Genomic DNA, 20855 nt, shown 5'->3' with positions numbered 1-20855 from the left:
TATTTGTTTTCAAGGGGGGTTTGTCCGAACCCCCCTGGCTACGGGTATGACATGTTTAAGTTTGTGATACGGTTAGGTCAGTTTAAAGGGAACCACTGATGCTTTATAAGTCGATGAGATTTAATATGCAGTATTGTATCTATCAAAATTTCATACTGAAGAGGCATATCTCTGTGTCAACAATATATTTAGTAAGTTTATTAAGGGCATACAATACAGTTACAGGGGAGGTAATGACATCGCTAACATAAAATGATATTTTCATAACATCAAACTGTGACATATTGGGAAAAGATAAAATTGAGAATGGAAATGGGGAATGTGTCAAAGAGACAACAACCTGACCAAATAAAAAAACAACAGCAGAAGGTCACCAACAGGTCTTCAATGTAGCGAGAAATTCCCGCACCTGGAGGCCTCCTTCAGCTGGCCCCTAAACAAATATATACTAGTTCAGTGATAATGAACGCCATACTAATTTCCAAATTGTACGCAAGAAACTAAAATTAAAATAATACAAGACTAACAAAGGCCAGAGGCTCCTGACTTGGGACAGGCACAAAAATGCGGCCGGGTTAAACATGTTTGTGAGATCTCAACCCTCTCCCTATACCTCTAACCAATGTAGAAAAGTAAACGTATAACAATACGCACATTAAAATTCAGTTCAAGAGAAGTCCGAGTCTGATGTCAGAAGATGTAACCAAAGAAAATAAACAAAATGACATATGCATATATATGTGTCAACAATTTAATTAGTGAGTGTTTTATATTTCAGGTCACCAATATCCAACTAACCATATTGTTTTATATTTTAGGTCACCAATATCCAATACAACAACCTTATCCCCAGCAGTATCAACATACTCATCAAGGATATTTCCCCATGCAGCCGGTATATCCTACAAACAATCATACATCAATGTACACACCTTATATGAGGGAAGGAGGATATATTAATGCTCCTAGTGTTTACTCATCAAACTCTCAGACTCATTCACAACCAACATCCTATCATCGGTCATACACACCGACGAGTTCCCGATCGGGGAAATCAAATAAATCTAATAATAGTACATCAGTGACATACAGTCAAGGAACAGACAAAGTGACGTTACCTGTTAATCTGTAGTCGCCATTTCTACGTTGTTTGTTTTATTCATCTGTCTCTCTCACGTTTTTAAGTTTTTCATTTAAAGAAAGTTAGAAAATCTATAATATGAGTGGGGTTGACTACTTTATTGTAAAATTTGTATCAAATCCCAGGAGATTTTAAAACATAATTAGATCTAAACTAAAGTTTTCTGTCTGCTCAAAGGGTGGATTGGGAGTCATTTGTTTTATCTTTTTGATATGGTGCTATTGATAATGTTTAAAAAAAATGACTGAATTTCAAAATTTACAACCTAATAAAACACTTGTATTTTACTTCTAATTTGTTTTTATCTCTGAATTTTCTACAAATGAAAGGAAAAAAGAAAAGAATGCATAGAATATATCTACAATTTATCAGAATATTTTAATTTAATTACAAAAAACTGTGAGAGAATTTAAGTTGATGAGACATGCTTTTATATATATCATACTGGTTGTGAATATTTTGAAAACTGTTATTTATTACATTTTATAATCATATGTTTTATGGACTAAAGTACTTTGAAAAATAGCTTAATTATACCTTTATCAGATGTTTACTAGTTTGAGAAAACTAAACAGTCAAAGGGAGATAATTCAAATAAATTGATGATATATTTTGGCTTCCAAATACGATTTACATTTTTTTGTAGTGTTCAACAACAAGAATTTAAATTTTTTTTAAACTCTTTGATAAATTTTACAAAAATTCTTAACAAGAACAAAAATAACTCTTTAAGTCTCGATCATTTCAGTATAACTTGTCTAAAGATTTTTTGTGAAAATAACCCCTGTTCCTTACCAAGTTTTGTATACACATGGAGTAAATTTTTCACTACCGTTTGATTTTAACATGTATCCATAGAATTGTATTGATTGGGTTGTATTACACAGATTCTACAATTCGCTTGGTGGCATTTTATTATAACTTTTACCTTGAGTATTTTAGTTATTGTTATATTTTGTTGAAGGTGCAGACAATCATGTTTTATTTTATTGTTTTACAATATTTTATGTGTTATTATTATTAGCCTCACTAGTTTTGTTGTTATTATTATACATCTCATAAATAATGATGAAAAAAATAAATGTTGTAACCAAATACTGTTAATTCAAAAATTAATCATGTGCATTTATTATTCTGAATCTCTGATCAATAACATGATTGGGATCTTCAATTCATGCAATTCAAGTGCACATTGTAATTAAAACATGCTCGAGAATGACAAAGTGTGATTGTTTATTAATGAAATTCTCTTTTTGTTGCATGTTTCACAATGACAAAAACTTCATGACAATTTATAAGTTTAATAGCAGTATCTATTTCAAAGTCAAATTTATTTTTATTTTTAATTTAATTCCTATGAAATATACCTTTGAAGAAGCACTTAAATATAATTAAACAAATAATTATTAAACATATATTCTACTGTGATACAGGTAAAAAATTCAAATATCAAAATTATTTATTAATATAGTTTGCAATTATCAGGGTACAATTATTTTGTGAAAATATTAGTACAATCATGGAAGTAATATTTAGAAGGAATAACATCGTCGTCACTTCAAAGGTTTCATCTGCGTTACCGCCCATCTTTCAATAGCTTGTTAATTGGTTCAATATCTGGCATGGAAGTTGATTCTTCGCATGTGATCGATCAAATCACTGACACTTATCGGTCATTTTCGTGTTCACGGAGAACTACGAACAGACAAGTTTTTGTCGTTTATACATGCGAAGTAACCCGAATAGTTCATTCGTTACATTCCGTTGATGTACGCTGCCGAAAGAGTCATTCGTTCAATTTTTATTTTAGTCCAATTTTTGCCTATTTTTGGTTAGTTTGATCATAATAGTTTAAACCGACAGCTATCACATAGAAAATTGGAGAACAAGATTGTGTCATTTCAATTTTAATATTTACAGACAGTTAAGAAGATGATTGTAAAAAAAATACCTTTGGACCCCCTTTATTTAATACGAAAAATCTAAATCTTTCGTGTATTTATAGTTAATTAAAATATTCACAATTCTAAACGGTTCTATCCTTCAATTTAAGGTCTTGATACATAAACTAATTTGTGTAAAAATGAATTTACCGTAAGACAGATAGATTTAAGCCCATTTCGTCGGTTTGTTATAATTTTTGCTGTATAGCTTATTATATTAATACAAGCATTCCACAATAATATATATTTACGAAAATATTATCCCCATTTTAGTTGTCCAGTTTCAATAATGCAATCAATGACATTTATGACATATACATAAATTTAGAATACTTGAAAGTAAATATTCTGTTATTCAATCTCGCACATTTCAAAAGTAAAAAAATCTATGCCTACATTTGCCTACACTACTTTGTTAAACATCATGTGAAACCTGATCGATTCAACGGTATTTATCTGTTTAACTCGGGATCCGCTTTTAACCGGAAAATATTTTTAGAACAGTTTAAAACAAAAGGTAAAAAGCAAAAATATGCTAAATTAAATACAATTTTCCATGTTAAACTGCTGTAGTTTGAACAATTGTCGTCTGTTTTTTAAGTTTTTTACATCATACGACTTCGTCTGAAGGCAGAGGTTTAATATGATACAGCGCCACCTTCTTATTAATAAACCTCAGATTTCACACAGGTACTTTAAAATAACCGGACTCGATAAAACCACTTGACTGATAAGAAATTCCAGATGCCATTTTACAACCGCGGTAACGCAGATAGTAACCAAAGGGGTCTTACCGCTGAGACTATAATTGGATGAAATCGTATGACTTTAGTACAGAGCTCAGCATGCTATAAATACATGCTAATTAGTCGTTGTTATTCCTTCTAAATATTACTTCCATGGTACAATACAGTTATTTATTTTATAAAGCATTCATTTCGATTTTTATACTTCAACAATTGATCAAATAATATTTTTTTTTACAAATTGTTAGAATTAATGATTTCAATGTATATTTTACGATTGGTTAGAATTTAATATTATATCTGTGCCATTAGATATTTTTTTAGTCTTCAAAGACTAGCATAACTGAAATAATTAAAGATCTCATCATCTCCAATTCTCTACAGCTAATGACGAACTTCTTGTAGTGAATAAATTATAAGAGGGTGGTAATGGGGGTACCTTCATGACAAATAAGAAATCTGGCCAGATGGCATCAATGGTTATTTTCGGTGCTTACCATAAAATTTACACTTTCTTTAAGACAATGAAAAATTTATAACTTTGACGATTCATTTTAAAATCTTTCCTAAAATAACAGTAACGATAATTATTTGAGACCTCTGACAACTCAGGATAATATATTTTGACGAATCACAGTAAAATGTTAATCAATTTGACGATAATGTTAGCCTTAAATTACCGTTTGACCCGAACAGTAAAGGGCATTACTACCCTCATATAATTACTTCATTATTTTGATAAGGAGTACTAGTGTAGTTCTTTGAATGAATAAAAATGGCTTTGAAATTGCTTATCTTGCCTAAGACATCGTATATATAGCTTGACGATTATGTAATCCCACCGACATCAAACAATCTACCTCAACTTTGTAAATTAACATGATATTGTCATTTTGTCCTCTCTATATGGATTTGTCCTGTGTAAATTCAGCTGAAACTTTTTTTATTTAATCATTTAGGTTTATATTTTTCAAAACTATGTTTTGGAACTGTCATCACAATTCCAAATTCATCAAGCAAATGCTGTTTTGTAATGCATCATAAAAAAATGAAGGAAAGGTATATATAGGTTCATATATACGTCTGTCTGTCACAACCTGTCAATTTTCATTTCTTTACATTTTCCTCAGGAACTACAATTTCCTTTAAAAAAAAACCACCGCAATTCCAAAATCATACATAAAATCAAATCCTGTATTTTGTATACAGTGGCTTGGTACTTAAATGGCTTCATTTTGCCAATAAATATATCCTTTGCATGACTAAAATTTATTACATTCTCATTTATCAAGGTTTATGAGCAATTTCCCTAACTTAATGAATATATGAATTAAAAAGAATTTATTTCAAAATATATTTAAACAATTGTCAAAAAAATGTTTGTGACTTTTTGTACTATCAAATTTGTGACTTTTTGTCCTGTGACTTTCTGTCCTTTTACCTTATTAATTTATTTTTGCATCCTTCCTAGGCACCTCAAATCAGGATTTTTTTTAATTCAGAATAATGCTTAATGTGAACATGCTTTATGTGTGATTTATAATTTTAACACTTCCATCATGGAACAATTTATATTTTCTATATTGAAAGAATAGAAGTTAAAAAGGATACAATGCCTAAAATAAACATTGTAATATATTTATCTATGTGTGTCTGTCTGTCCACTTGTTAATTCAAGAGAAACTTTGTTTGAGGATTCAATTCCAGCTTTTACCAATAGCATTGGCTTGAGTTGTGATTTATTAGATCTTTATATGATTAATTATTTTTCTAAAACGGCTTATAAACTATTTAAAAAAACATCCTTAGCTTTCTAATATTTTGTTTTCAACATTTTTGACAAAGCTAGAACATATAAAAAGGGCTTTGGGCATATTCAGTTTATGAAATGTTATGGTAATTTTATAGGACACAAGTGTATTTTATTTATCATAGTGTAACTGTTATGCTCTGTTGTTATTCCATAAGTTCATATCCTTTAGTCAAAAACTCTGCTTTTAAAAATATTTAGCATGGAAATATTCACATAAATTCTACAAGTCAGGATAAAAAACGGTGGTAATCATTTCTAAGAATTGTTGTCACATAATAAGTCCATCCATTTATATTAGCCAGGTGCTACAGTATCCATGGAAACCTTACGAGAATTGTATTGTTTACTCTTTTTTTTTACCAAAATATAAGATGCTAGTAGTTATCTGTACAACCAAATATATATATATATATAGACCACTTTCAAGTTATGTCCTTCACCGAAAAAATCATCAAATTATGTGTCCCCTCATGACGTCAATTACCAGATAGCGAGGATTGCCTTAATCCCTGCACTATTAATGTTCATCTAGTGTCTTAGTGATTGTGATGAAGGATAAACTAGAAAGAACATTTCTTCTGTAGGTACTTTATGACATTTACCTAGTGATAGCAGTGCTGATTGTCAATTATAAATATTTAATTTGCCCAAAATTTGTGCTGTGTAGCATCATATTTTCCCAACCATTCGCTCAACCTAGGAATGGAAGTAACGATGCCCTTAAACACACAAATGAAGTTCAATAAAACCAAACTTTTTAACAGAAATGCAGGGAACTAAAGAAAGTTGTCTTTTGCAACAAATTGTTGTTGAAACCACCAAATGTACCAAAGTACTTATTTTGTATGTATTTTAGGGTTATTCAAAGGCTGGACCAATCAAAGTTAAGACTTTACTGTATAAAAGTCTTTAACCAATGTATTCAAAACCATTGCTTTTTTACAATCTATAAACGAAGTAATTATTTTGTATCTATTTTGAGGGTTAGTAAAGGCTGGACCAATTGAAAAATAAAACTTTGCTGTTATCTCTTAAACCATGTATTCAAAACGATTGCTTTTTTACAAGCTATAACTTAAGTATTTACATAGTAATATAAGAATGCTTAGTACGTCTGGTTACACTAATTAATCTGCAGTATGTCTTAATTATAGCTTTAAATATGCATTTTAATTATTTTATTGATTTATTGATTTTTTTTTTATATTTGTTTAAATGAACATTGCATGCTGAGAGTGTATGTATGTATGTATATGTCACATGTAGTCCTTTAACCAATCAAATCTCTATAAATCTCTAGGAGGTAAGATAAGTATGTATATGTTATCATTTTCATTATAAAGATAAGTTAAATGTGCAATATAACATCCTCTTTTCCCTTTTCCCATATAATCGTGATAGCATAATTAAAATTGTGTATTAATTGTTCAGTTTCAATTGTTTACATGGGTTGTAAAATAGACCATTTATAGACCACTGACTCAGATACTGTACCCTGTTTTGTTATAAGATATGTCACCAACTCAAGCTATGAGCATGCTTGAATATTTAATACAAAGGTCAGTTGTGTGAATGGTCTGTATCAACTTAATGATATTGAATATGTCAACCTTAAACTTTAAAGACTAAATGTGATCATCTCAATGGCTAATTTCATTATGTTGGAGCTGTTTACAAATGACAAATCATGTTCACATATACTCAACTAGAAGTTTTGTATAGATAATATTGAATATTTCCATTCTCATCAGATTGAATGTGCGTTGTTAAATATTTATGTAACATCAATGACCTGGGTGACTTATGTAATACATTGCTATTAAGGAATATCTGTACCACATTTGCTAATGACAGTTATTGCATTTCTGTGAACAGGTTTGTATTATCATTTACAATTTTACCTCTTGATGACTTTTCAAAATTTATTTTTTTAAGTTTAATTACTATTGTGAATAGTGTTGATATAATATATACAAGTCTAAATTGAAAACTACGTTCAAACCTATGATTGTGTTGGATAAAAACCGCAATTTTTATACATGTGCATGTAAAACAAATTTCGTTGTAGAAGGGTCTAAATACTGCACAAACAACATTTTCTAAAAGACCAAAAAAGTGAAAAAGTATATTTCAACAAAACGCATTTGACTAACAGGTCGAACAACTGATGTTCTTTAACCCTGTGACTGCCATTGGCGATTGCCAAATAAAATTGATCACAAGATGTAACAAAATGGATCTTAATATAAATTTAATACTAAACAGAAAAAAATGAACCTGTGACCAAGATATTATGCCACAAACACAAGGTGTCAATATTTGTTTTGTACACCAGATCTAGATTTCGACAATATATGTCTCTTCAGTGATGTTAGGGATCGAAACAGTATTTGGAATATATATATATATATATATATATATGTCACTGGTTCAGATGTACTTATATAATTAGTCTTAACATCAGCCTAACAATGTTAGATCTGCAAAGCTTTCGGTGGCCAGGTGTTACCTTTCCTATATATAAATGGTTAAAGAAACTGTTTACAGACTTTGTTTTGTTCAGTGTTGACTCTCTGATCATAAGACAGCTGTGGTGTGATTGTCACCAAGACAACTAACTATCCATAAAAACTCTTTGATCATAAGAAAGTTGTGGTGTGATTGTCATCAAGACAACTATCCATAAAGCTCTTTGATCATAAGAAAGGCTGTGGTGTGATTGTCACCAAGACAACTATCCATAAAACTCTTTGATCATAAGAAAGGCTGTGGTGTGATTGTCATCAAGACAACTATCCATTAAAACTCTTTGTTTATAAGAATAGCTGTGGTGTGATTGTCATCAAGACAACTATCCATAAAGCTCTTTGATCATAAGAAAGGCTGTGTTGTGATTGTCATCAAGACAACTATCCATAAAAACTCTGTGATCATAAGAAAGCTGTGGTGTGATTGTCATCAAGTCAACTATCCATAAAAACTCTTTGATCATAAGAAAGCTGTGGTGTGATTGTCATCAAGACAACTATCCATAAAGACCAGATCATAAGAAAGGCTGTGGTGTGATTGTCATCAAGACAACTATCCATAAAGACCAGATCATAAGAAAGGCTGTGGTGTGATTGTCATCAAGTCAACTATCCATAAAAACTCTTTGATCATAAGAAAGGCTGTGGTGTGACTGTCATCAAGTCAACTATCCATAAAGCTCTCTGATCATAAGAAAGGCTGTGGTGTGATTGTCATCAAGTCAACTATCCATAAAGCTCTTTGATCAGAAGAAAGCTGTGGTGTGATGGTCATCAAGACAACTATCCATAAAGCTCTTTGATCAGAAGAAAGCTGTGGTGTGATTATCATCAAGTCAACTATCCATAAAGCTCTTTGATCATAAGTAAGCTGTGGTGTGATTGTCACCAAGACAACTATCCATGAAGACCAGATCATAAGAAAGCTGTGGTGTGATTGTCACCAAGACAACTATCCATAAAAACGCTTTGATCATAAGAAAGCTGTGGTGTGATTGTCACCAAGCCAACTATCCATAAAAACGCTCTGATCATAAGAAAGCTGTGGTGTGATTGTCACCAAGACAACTATCCATAAAGCTCTTTGATCATAAGTAAGCTGTGGTGTGATTGTCCTCAAGACAACTATCCATGACGACCAGATCATAAGAAAGCTGTGGTGTGATTGTCATCAAGACAACTATCCATGAAGACCAGATCATAAGAAAGCTGTGGTGTGATTGTCACCAAGATAACTATCCTTAAAGTTCTTTGATCATAAGAAAGGTTGTGGTGTGATTGTCATCAGGACAACTATCCATGAAGACCAGATCATAAGACAGCTGTGGTGTGATTGTCATCAAGACAACTATCCATAAAGACCAAAGATGTGAACTACTATACAATACAAAACAGTTGTCAGATTTTCATATTCCATTCCATTTTATAATCAAAATATTTTATTTAGTATGCCTTCCTTCATAAATGGATAAATTTTTGCCATGCTTTTTTAGTGATAAGGCCACGGTTTTTTAATTTGTTGGTTTACGGATTTTCTCCATGAAAAAGTCGGGTCGGTCGGTCGGAAAAAAAAAGATCTTTCAAGACAGAAAACTGATATGCAAAATAAAAATATATTTCACCTTTCTAATATATGTTTGTCATACTATTTTTTCATCGTTCTTAAATTTTAGTTTGATAATTATTATTGCTCAGCTGTAAACATCGCATGACATTGTCTAATAATTTCCCGTAAAAAAAGGGGGGGGTACACTGACAAAGACGAAATTAAATTCACAAACAAGAAAAACAGATTCACGTCAGTTATTTGACTTAGCTTTTAATCAAAACTTGGTGAAAAATAATAAGCACGAAAACTGATAAAGAAAAAAAAAGTAAAAACGTCGTACGAAAATAAGTTTCAGCACACGTGTCAAAAACGTAATAGACTCGTCCATTGGAAGAACGAGAATATCAGGTTAAATAATCTGTTGTCATGCATTCCCGTTTTTTATCCAAATGGACGATATTTTTTTCATTATCTATAAAACAAGAAAATATCAAATGATTTGTTAAAATTCAGTATTTTAACTTGATGTCTTGAACTTCCACCTGTCCACATTTGGACAAGTCTATTTATATGAGAACATGCATCTTACGGACTGGTGACAAATAAGGGAAACGAACTTATTGTGTAATTGGTTTTAAACACAGGTTTCGTTCCGCAAAATTATTTGCGCAAACAACATTTCAAGGTGACAATTTAATGTTAAGTAAGCCCTGTGTCCTGTTATTTATTGCAATAATTATATTTAAGGTTGCAAGGAAACTTAAGGGTTGAAAAATGGCTAAGTGTTCTATTAAGTTAAGAAATGATTTTTCTATTAAGGTATAAAGAAATTATACTCGGATAAATAAATATTTGTCCCAAATAGGTGATAAATTAAATATTATGTAAGCTACTTATTCCCTCCCTAACTTAACTTCTTGTGTGTTTTTTTAGTGAAGTAGGAGATATAAGGCTACTGGTGCAGTGTAAAAGGAAATCCGAGTGAAGTACCAATAAAAATGTGCATATTGGTCAGTTTTGAATGAACAATACAAAGTTGAGTTATGTGCTGAGTTACAAACTGTCACAGTAACATTGATAATTTGGTGGTACACGAAGTGTTTTAGATTTTAGTATATGCCACAGTGCATGAACTTTTAAAGTAATATACATTGATTAGTGTATAATTGACATAACATGTGTGATTTATATGGAGCACAGATGTATATAGTATGGTGATGGAACAGTTTCCTGCACGTCTACAAAAATGATTTAACATTAAGTTATTTTAAAGTTTATGTTTTGAATTGAGCTCTGGCTGGGATCGCAGCCTTAGCTCATTTTGGATAAGACCAACTGCCGTTGCGTTGTAAATTGGTGGTGGGTACGCCAGGCTGTGTTGATATCCTTTATACCAGTATCTAGGACAATATATTTTAGGCGAAATAATACTGGTTTGTGCACCGATCATATATTCACTGTACAATATTCCTGCACATGCACACAGTTGCTTACAGTATACAGTAATCAGTTGCTTATCGTGCTACACTACAAAAGTAGTGGTACTCCAGACAGTGGAGGAAAGAATTATAAAGAAGAAGGTCATTAATAATTGATTTGTCTATTTTTAGAAAGGTAAACTGAAAGTTTCATTTTTCACAACAGAAAGTGTCATCACTTCTGTTAGTGATTAATGCATTTTATTTCATTAAATAGGATATTTTAATTATTTTTCAGGGACAATGCATTTCTTAGGGTCGGCGAGAATAAAAAAAAGCCTGAAAATTCGATTTTATTTTTATTTTGGAAATCGGCAAAATCGGGTCGGCGGATCCGTAAACCAACAAATTAAAAAATCCTGGCCTAAAATGACAAATAATTCTAGTTTTACTCATTGTTGTAAGCTGTACTGTTACCTATGGTTGCTAACCTTCATGTCATTTGGTCTGTTAAAGTGTTGTCTCGTAGGCAATTATAACACTTATTATTTTGTTTTTATTATAGAATGGTGAATTGTTCTGGTTGAAGTTAAATTTTCTTTTAAACAAGATTGTATGCTGCTTATTGTCAAAAGTATTTTGCTTTATTCCACTTTTTTTTCTTGTCTGGAGACTTAAAAACATTTGACACCAAAATATACCAAACATTAATTGCACTTTTTTCCAATATTGGTGGTCCCAATTTGTATAGACAAAATTTCAAGGATTGAAGTATGACTTAAAATAAATGTAAAAGAAACTGTGATATGTGTAAAAAAAAATATGATATTTTCGTTAAAATTAATTTGGAAAATATTTTTTCATTGTCAATAGAATAAACAAGCATTTGATACAATGTATCGCTTGTTAAATTTAGAAGTATATTTGAATGTTCAATCGGAAGAGTTTGAACAATGATGCTGTACATGACAGTTTATTTCATTTTTATAAACACTCTAATGAAACTCAGGATTTTAAAGAAACTAAATTAAAGATATCAAAAGTAAGAATATGCAAATATCTGTGGAGGCATATTTTAATTTTGTGATCATCTCCTTATTTTTATATAATAATTAAAAGTTCATATTTTTTGGTATAATACAAAAAAACTGTAACTTTATCTTTGTCCGACCAAATTGCATTTGGAAAATACAAAATTTAAACTGAAGAAAACTGAAAGATCTCATTTATTCTTTTGAAAGATTTTCGAAACATGTTCTTTGTTCCATGACCTGTTTGTACATTGTATCATAAATCACAATTCTGGTATTCAATACTGATTTCATTCATATCACATAAGTTCATACAAAAAAATAACAATCTTGCTTGGAACTCAGCACTGAAGCTGAAAAATGTAATGATGTACGGTGGGATATCTGAAATGGCATGAAATTTGTCCCTATTTTTGATTTATTGTTTAATTAATTTCATGCAAATTTAAACACAAGTTATGAATCTAGCTACAAGTAATCATTATAATTAATCACCTGATAATGAACAATCCAAAAATGTTTAACACTGTTAACATTATTTGCACATGCAAAGTAAAACAATTGTTCTTCCAAACATACCCCGTTTCCATTCTCTATTCTATGATCAGAGCAAAGAGTTTGTCACGTCTTATCCAGCACAGACCAAGAGGGAATATCTAAGTATTAAAATTCAGACTTTAAACAAAAAATCTACGTTCAAGGCAAATAAATTCTCTCTTAAATACTGTAAAATATTATCGTCATTTCTATGGATTTCATAGTTTATGAAATGCATTTCACTATGAATAGAATTTTTGAATTAAATATTGAAATACTTAATGACCAGTAATATACCAGCAAAACTATGCACAAATATCCTTTTTTTTTAAATATGGATCATGCTGTAGTTAACATAGTGTCTTGTATTTCCACCCATTAATAGTGGAGCTCTACCATAGGGTGTAGACAAATTCTCAATTTGTGATGCATTCTTTGATTCAAGAGTTATCTTTCTTTGCAGATCTGTTGATTTAAAACAGTAAAAATTTGATAAAAATTCTCAACCATACAGCATTAGCATTGGTTTGTTTTGAGATATTCTATTGAAAAAGATTAATATTCACATGAAAAAAAGGGGAATTAACACATTTTAATGGGCAGGTGAGAAAAAGCAGAAAGGCAAGAATATTCAAATAAAGGTAAGTTAAAAATAAGATGAGTCTTATGAAGATGAAACCAGTGTCTGGCAAATCAAATTATAAGCCATGTACTTTTGATAACTATTAAATGCTCTTGATATTGGAAAAAAGAAAAGAAAGATTAACAAGTACCTGTTTGAAAATGCAGGACTCAATACTTACATGAATTAAAAAAATATAAAATTCTATTGCTGACATTCAAAAAAGTAAAAAAATTACAATTCATGCTCAATAGGGCTCATGTTCCTAAAAGTCAAATTATCTATGTCCAATAGAACATATTAAACAAAAACAAAAACCCATACAAGAGTATGCCAAAAAAATCTAGATGTAGAACAATAAATGTGTACATAAAATAAAATTCAACCAATCTTAATCTAATCTAAATCCATCTAAGATCTACCTGTAACTACAATAGTATGTAACAACTCGTTATGTTGACTAGACCCATTTACTCCGACTAGGGTTTTATGGCAAATATTTTCATCAAGAAAAATAGCCTTACATGAAGTATCTTGAAAATCTTATGAAAAATTATCTACAACTTAACTATTACACTACTTTGATATGATATTTTTTTTTAATGAATCTTACATTCAAGATCTACAAGACAAAAAAGAATTTGTAAATCTCAGTCCTTAATTTTTGGAACTTGGCAAGTAAAGATGTGTGAACTAATTACAATGAAAGGTTCACTCAAACAAAAACAAAAACCTTAAAGTCTAACTCTATCACATCACAAGATTTATAACATTGTCAAAGATATATCACATCATTCTTAACAAAGTCACTTTGTAAATAAAAGCTTTATACATTGGTCATATCACTATTTGTTTAAATACAAGGCACATATTCATAAAGCACTAAGCACATAATTACATTTCAAACTTTTTACTTCAATATATACACATATAATTCATGTCTTTTGTCCAAATCTATACTCAACAAGTTTAAAAAATAAAGTAAACAAGGTAATTTGTGATACTGTGAAAGTACTTTTATTCGTGGGGTACCAATTTTCGTGGATTTCGTGGATGACTTTATCCACGAATTTAAGTGTCCAACGAAATAAAACAACCATTATCCAAATCAAGACATGGAAAGATCCCCATCGGTAGGTTTGACTACAGTAACTGATCAATATGATCTAGAGAACATATTGAATAACGCCAAATCTGAGAATACTTTAAGAGCAGTTACAGAACTACAACCACATGCAGGATTATACCCATTTAATCTGTAATAACCTAAACTGTACAACTTTTGATCTTTAAATTCTCATAAAAAATATTTTTGATCGATGAAAGTTAGATTTCCGGACTTGATATGCTAGTATGATAAAGTGTTAATTTTAAATCCTCCTAGTTCTCGTACATATGGGAAATAATCATTTCATGCTGGGCTTGATTTTGATAAGAATTATTTGACAATTCAAGATACGTTTATATAATTTTTCTGACGTCAGACACTCAAATCAATCCATGTGTTCGTAGATAGTAGATGTTTTTGTGTCCTGTTAAATTGTTCCTTTTAAAAGTTTTGGATTCTCATAAATTCTATGTATAACTTTTGGACTAGTTTGAATCTCGGTCTATTTCTGTAATTTATTCTTACATACTTTTGATTTTTTAACCCTGTATGCGTACATTGCCTATGTAAATTTTAAAATTGTTTGTATGCACATTGAACGACAAATTTATGTGACGCATATAATTTTTCTGACGTCAGACACTCATATCAATCCATGTGTTCGTAGATAGTAGATGTTTTTGTGTCCTGTTAAATTGTTCCTTTTAAAATTGTTATACGATGATGACTGATGTACCCATAATTTGACTATTTTATTAATTGTGACTTTATTTAACGCATCATGTAAATGTAGCGGAATTTGATGAGACTGTTATTAAAGTGAGAGGGTTAGCGCTATAGAACCAGGTTTAATCCACCATTTTCTACATTTGAAAATGCCTGTACCAAGTCAGGAATATGACAGTTCTTGTCCATTCGTTTTTTATGCGTTTTGTTTTTTGATTTTGCCATGTGATTATGGACTTTCCAAATTGATTTTCCTCTGAGTTCAGTATTTTTGTGATTTTACTTTTTATAGCATTTGTTTATGTTACTGTTTTCTTTAGGTGACATGTTTATGGCCTAATTAAGACCTTTGGTGGTCTTTAATCTGTTGATCACTTTATCATGGGTTAATTAGTGTTACCACTACGATTTACACGGGTCAATGTTTACTTTGCAATTTCCTTCAAACCAGACTGTTTGTAACCTTCGTTTCTAAAGGCTTTAATTTTTCACTTTTTTTTTTTTAGAAAACTAAAATCCACGAATTTAAAAACCCACGAACATGTAAATATTGCTCAAACCACGAAAATTGATACCCACGAATTAAAGTACTTTCACAGTAGTCTATAAAATATGAAATGGCAATAAATTCTAGAAATAAAGTATATTTTCCAGTTAAAATCAGGATTTCTCTATCTAAATCATTGTCAACTTGATAAGTATACTTCCTTTCACAGAATTTTAGGAACTGTACACAATATGTAAAATATGTTGACATTGTAAAGGGAATTTATGGTCACATGAAAATTGTCATTAATTAGCTTTTGAAAAAAACAAAAAACATATATAAAAAATGAAAACAAAACAATTTTTACATCAAAATTGAACACAATATTAGTAGCTGAACTTCCACATGGTAATTTAACTGAGATTATCTTTTCATTGCAGATTAACTGTTTATAAATTGATCACTTTCTTCTAGGATATTTAGAGGCAACTGGTGTCCCCCCTTTATTTGGTGTTGATTGGTTAGGCGTGGTACTTCCTATAGGGGTACCAGTATAATTTCGTAGTGTTGGTGTGCTGCTGCTATTTTTGATTGGTGTATAGGCTGAACCACCAATGTTCTGCTTCAATGGAGTTGATGATTTACTTGGTGTACTGGCTCCAATATCCATCTATAAAATAAAATTAAATATAATATAATAATAGCCTTTGGAATGAATTTGATAATTTTAAAAATATCTACAATTGATTGCTACTTTAATAATATCATGTGGCAAATGTTGCATGACTATTGGAGACTTATTAATGAGATATTAATCCTGCTTTGTACTAGAATGACATTCTTATTTGGATTTTGAATATGTTAGCTGGCAGAAAACATATCTTACTACTCTGACACATTATTCTGACTCAGACTCACCAATCTTAATAAAAACATGGCTGACTACGCATTCAATTCAAGCAGTTGAATACAAATTTACCATCATTATTCATTCAAAATGCTACCCTGTGATACTAGCTTAATGGTACTGAACCCACAGCTTCTACTAATTTGAGTAAGAATTCATTTATACATAAAATTGAGAATAGAAATGTGGAATATGTCAAAGAGACAACAACCCGACCAAAGAGCAGATAACAGCCAAAGGCCACCAATGGGTCTTTAACGCAGTGAGAAAATCCTGCACCATGAGGTGGGCCCATTTGGCAACTAAGTTAAAATTTGTACTAGTTCAGTGAAAAAAACCCGGCATACTTCTACTATAACTGTCATAAGAATCATTATAATATGGAGGATCTATTACAATTTCAAAAATATCAACCTTAGCTATGTTGCACAACTGCACATGTAACATAGACATGGATCTACAAACATGTAAAGTTGGTAGGATTTTTAAGAACTGACTACATAAAACGCTGGTGTCTTGATTACTAAATAAAAAGCATGACCGAGAATATTTAGCACTATTTTGCATTAGGTTAAGGTTAAATGAAAAAGTATGATTTACTTTTTGGTATATGATGAAATATACTGAAAACCCATGGAAAAAAAATAATGTCTTTAAGGCGAAGTGTACGTAATTGCACACCCCTAGTGGAATACGGGATTAATAACGTTCGACGTTGGTTACGCAAGTTATCTTCCTTACTCCAAGAAAGGACACCCGAAAGAGAAACTATCTGAATTACTCCAGTTAGAAATCAAAGCATTCTATTGTTTCGTGCAGCCTGACTTTAATACCAGTTGACAGTTTTTGTTTTAGACCCATGGGACATGGAAGGCATTTCTTGTAAAACTTATGATATCAACAGATTGTAAAAACGCCTCACAACAGAATTATAAATAAATAAACATGTGACAATTCTACTTCTATGATATCAAATTAATTAAATTGAAACTTGAATTGAACAAACAATATCGTTTTAAAAGCCGTAGTTTTGAACGAAAACACACAGTACTCAACCATAAGGGTAAGAACAATTAATGAATGACATGTGAAATTAGTTATTAGAATAAAATAACGTTGACATGTTCATATTTTGTGCATTGAAAATTTTAGGACATGATTTATATCCAGTTAGAAAATAAGACGATACCAAGAGAATATAATTTGACCACTAGTGCAAACCCCCCCCCCCCCCCCCCCCCCAAAAAAAAAAAACCTCAGTAAACTAAAACGTGATCACTCTAAACATTTATCTTAGAATACGTAACCAGATGCTTCGCAGGGCGTAGCTTTATACGACCGCAGAGGTTGAACCCTGAACGGTTGGGGCAAGTATGGACACAACATTCAAGCTGGATTCAGCTCTAAATTTGGATTGTGATTAAATAGTTGACACAGCATAGGTTTCTGACACAGAATGAATGTATTCTAATGAACTTAAAATTTTTGTTTTCTCTTAGAGCAATTCACTATGCTGTTCAATATTAATCCTCTCAAAATAATGTTTGAAGAAATTTTCTTTTTATTTATGAAATTTCAAATGAGAAAAATTGAACCCAATTTTTTAATCACATCCCCCTTTCCCTTATTCCAAAACTAATCTCAATTAAAATATTCTAATGGAGTTTGCAACAATAACTACTCATTTAAATACATCATAAAATAAACTGTAAATAAAATGTAAAAAAACTGCTTGTTATCACTGAATGGTAAAGATTATTTAAATTTATCAGTTGGTAGTAAAAAGTGAATATACATTGTATATTGTATATAACAAAGATTTAAGTTGATTCTGGACAAAGAAAGATAACTCCAATTAAAAAAAAATCTTGCAATAAGATATTTCTTGCTTACTATTTTGGACAAAGAAAGATAACTCTAATTAAAAAAAAAATTGCTATTTCACAATATTGTGAAATTAGATATTTCTTGCCATTGCACAATACTGTGCAATTGAAAAGACTTGCTATTCCACAATACTTAATATAATAATTTTAGATCCTGATTTGGACCAACTTGAAAACTGGGCCCATAATCAAAAATATAAGTACATGTTTAGATTCAGCATATCAAAGAGGCCCAAGAATTTATTTTTTGTTAAAATCAAACTTAGTTTAATTTTGGACTCTTTGGACCTTAATGTAGGCCAATTTGAAAATGGGACCAAAATTGAAGAATCTACATACACAGTTAGATTTGGCATATCAAAGAACCCCATTTATTCAATTTATGATGAAATCAAAAAAGTTTAATTTTGGACCCCGATTTGGGCCAACTTGAAAACTGGGCCAATAATAAAAAATCTAAGTTCATTTTTAGATTCAGCATATCAAAGAACCCCAAGGATTCAATTTTTGTTAAAATCAAACTAAGTTTAATTTTGGACCCTTTGGACCTTAATGTAGACCAATTTGAAAACGGGACCAAAAGTTAAGAATCTACATACACAGTTAGATTCGGCATATCAAAGAACCCCAATTATTCAATTTTGATGAAATCAAACAAAGTTTAATTTTGGACCCTTTGGGCCCCTTTTTCCTAAACTGTTGGGACCAAAACTCCCAAAATCAATACCAACTTTCCTTTTATGGTCATTAACCTTGTGTTTAAATTTCATAGATTTCTATTTACTTATACTAACGTTATGGTGCGAAAACCAAGAAAAATGCTTATTTGGGTCCCTTTTTGGCCCCTAATTCCTAAACTGTTGGGACCTTAACTCCCAAAATCAATACCAATCTTCCTTTTGTGGTCATAAACATTATGTTTAAATTTCATTGATTTCTATTTACTTAAACTAAAGTTATTGTGCGAAAACCCAGAATAATGCTTATTTGGGCCCTTTTTTGGCCCCTAATTCCTAAACTGTTAAAACCAAAACTCCCAAAATCAATCCCAACCTTTCTTTTGTGGTCATCAACCTTGTGTCAAAATTTCATAGATTTCTATTAACTTAAACTAAAGTTATAGTGCGAAAACCAAGAAAATGCTTATTTGGGCCCTTTTTGGCCCCTAATTCCTAAAACATTGGGACCAAAACTCCCAAAATCAATATCAACCTTTCTTTTATGGTCATAAACCTTGTGTTAAAATTTCATAGATTTCTATTCACTTTTACTAAAGTTAGAGTGCGAAAACTAAAAGTATTCGGACGACGACGACGACGACGACGACGACGACGACGACGACGACGACGACGACGACGACGCCAACGTGATAGCAATATACGACGAAAATTTTTTCAAAATTTGCGGTCGTATAAAAACTATGTCATTCAACTCCCAGTTTTCAACTTTTTCTACATGTGCAGAAAATAAACAGGTGTCTTCTATGCCGTCCGCAATTTATGGGAAACTAAATCTAAATTTAGAACCAAATTGAAATTACACATACACATGATTCATGTAAGATAAAAAATATAACACATCGTTTATTCTTTATCAAATTCAAATTTCAAAGAGATAGCAAAATTTGTTTTCTTTTATTGTGCCTGTGTGCATCATTTCAATTAGAGAATGTAATTTTGAAGTAACGTTTTATTCTCAAGTCTCAATTCAAGATTATGAATGAGTAAAAAAATGGTTAAAGAAAAGGGGTCAGGAAAGTTTTGTGACACTTGTAACTGCAATTTAATGTTAAGTGAAATGAGAGGTGAAATGAGTTCAGACTTTTAATACATTTCGTAAGCATTTTAAAGATTTTTTTTTTAATTTAACCGAAGTCTTCTGCAAGGGATGTGTAAATCTCAATGATTATCCAGGAAGATCTCACACTCTGTCAGCTCTATGCTTTCACCTATTTCATTATAATACAAGAATTTAGAAGCCTGTGGTGTACTAGCAGGGGCGGATTCAGCCACTTTAAAAAGGGAGGTTCCAACCCAGGACAAGGAGGGGGGGGGGGGGGGTCCAACTATATGTCCCCATTCAAGTGCATTCATCAGCCAAAAAAATGGGGGTCTAAGTTATTGCTTACATTGACTTCATTTAATCAGTTGCGGGTAGTTGACTCCCTATTGTTTTATATTATATAAATAGGAAAGCTATGCATTTGCATTATGCAGAGGCTATATTCGTACGGCACTACGCTAGTTAAACCCGTGTTGCATGAATAATCTCCGTGAATTACACTGAGTACATTCTTATAACATTTTATTAGGTAAATTTTTAAAGCATCGACCATGATAATTCTCATAAGGTCGCATTCTTATATCATTAATTTTACACCAGTTAATTTAAAGCATAACTCTATATTTATTGC

General features: G+C 31.0%; 2 protein-coding genes across 2 annotated transcripts in view; one reads left to right on the top strand and one right to left on the bottom strand.

Moving 5' to 3' along the window:
• LOC134720910 (uncharacterized) overlaps positions 1-5517 on the top strand; it is a 58935-nt gene extending 53418 nt beyond the window's left edge. The window contains exon 7 of the mRNA XM_063583475.1: positions 819-5517. Within this exon, the coding sequence (XP_063439545.1) occupies positions 819-1132 (314 nt within the window). The 3' untranslated portion in view covers positions 1133-5517. The remainder of the gene's footprint in view (positions 1-818) is intronic.
• Positions 5518-12346: 6829 nt separating this feature from the next.
• LOC134722399 (kinesin-like protein KIFC3) overlaps positions 12347-20855 on the bottom strand; it is a 48882-nt gene continuing 40373 nt past the window's right edge. Inside the window, exon 21 of the mRNA XM_063586018.1 lies at positions 12347-16319. Within this exon, the coding sequence (XP_063442088.1) occupies positions 16110-16319 (210 nt within the window). The 3' untranslated portion in view covers positions 12347-16109. The remainder of the gene's footprint in view (positions 16320-20855) is intronic.

This window comes from Mytilus trossulus, chromosome 6 (genome assembly GCF_036588685.1).
Source record: "Mytilus trossulus isolate FHL-02 chromosome 6, PNRI_Mtr1.1.1.hap1, whole genome shotgun sequence".
In the NCBI taxonomy this organism is placed as follows: domain Eukaryota; kingdom Metazoa; phylum Mollusca; class Bivalvia; order Mytilida; family Mytilidae; genus Mytilus; species Mytilus trossulus.
Note: the sequence above shows the minus strand (reverse complement) of the source record. Positions and strands in the feature narration are given on the sequence as shown.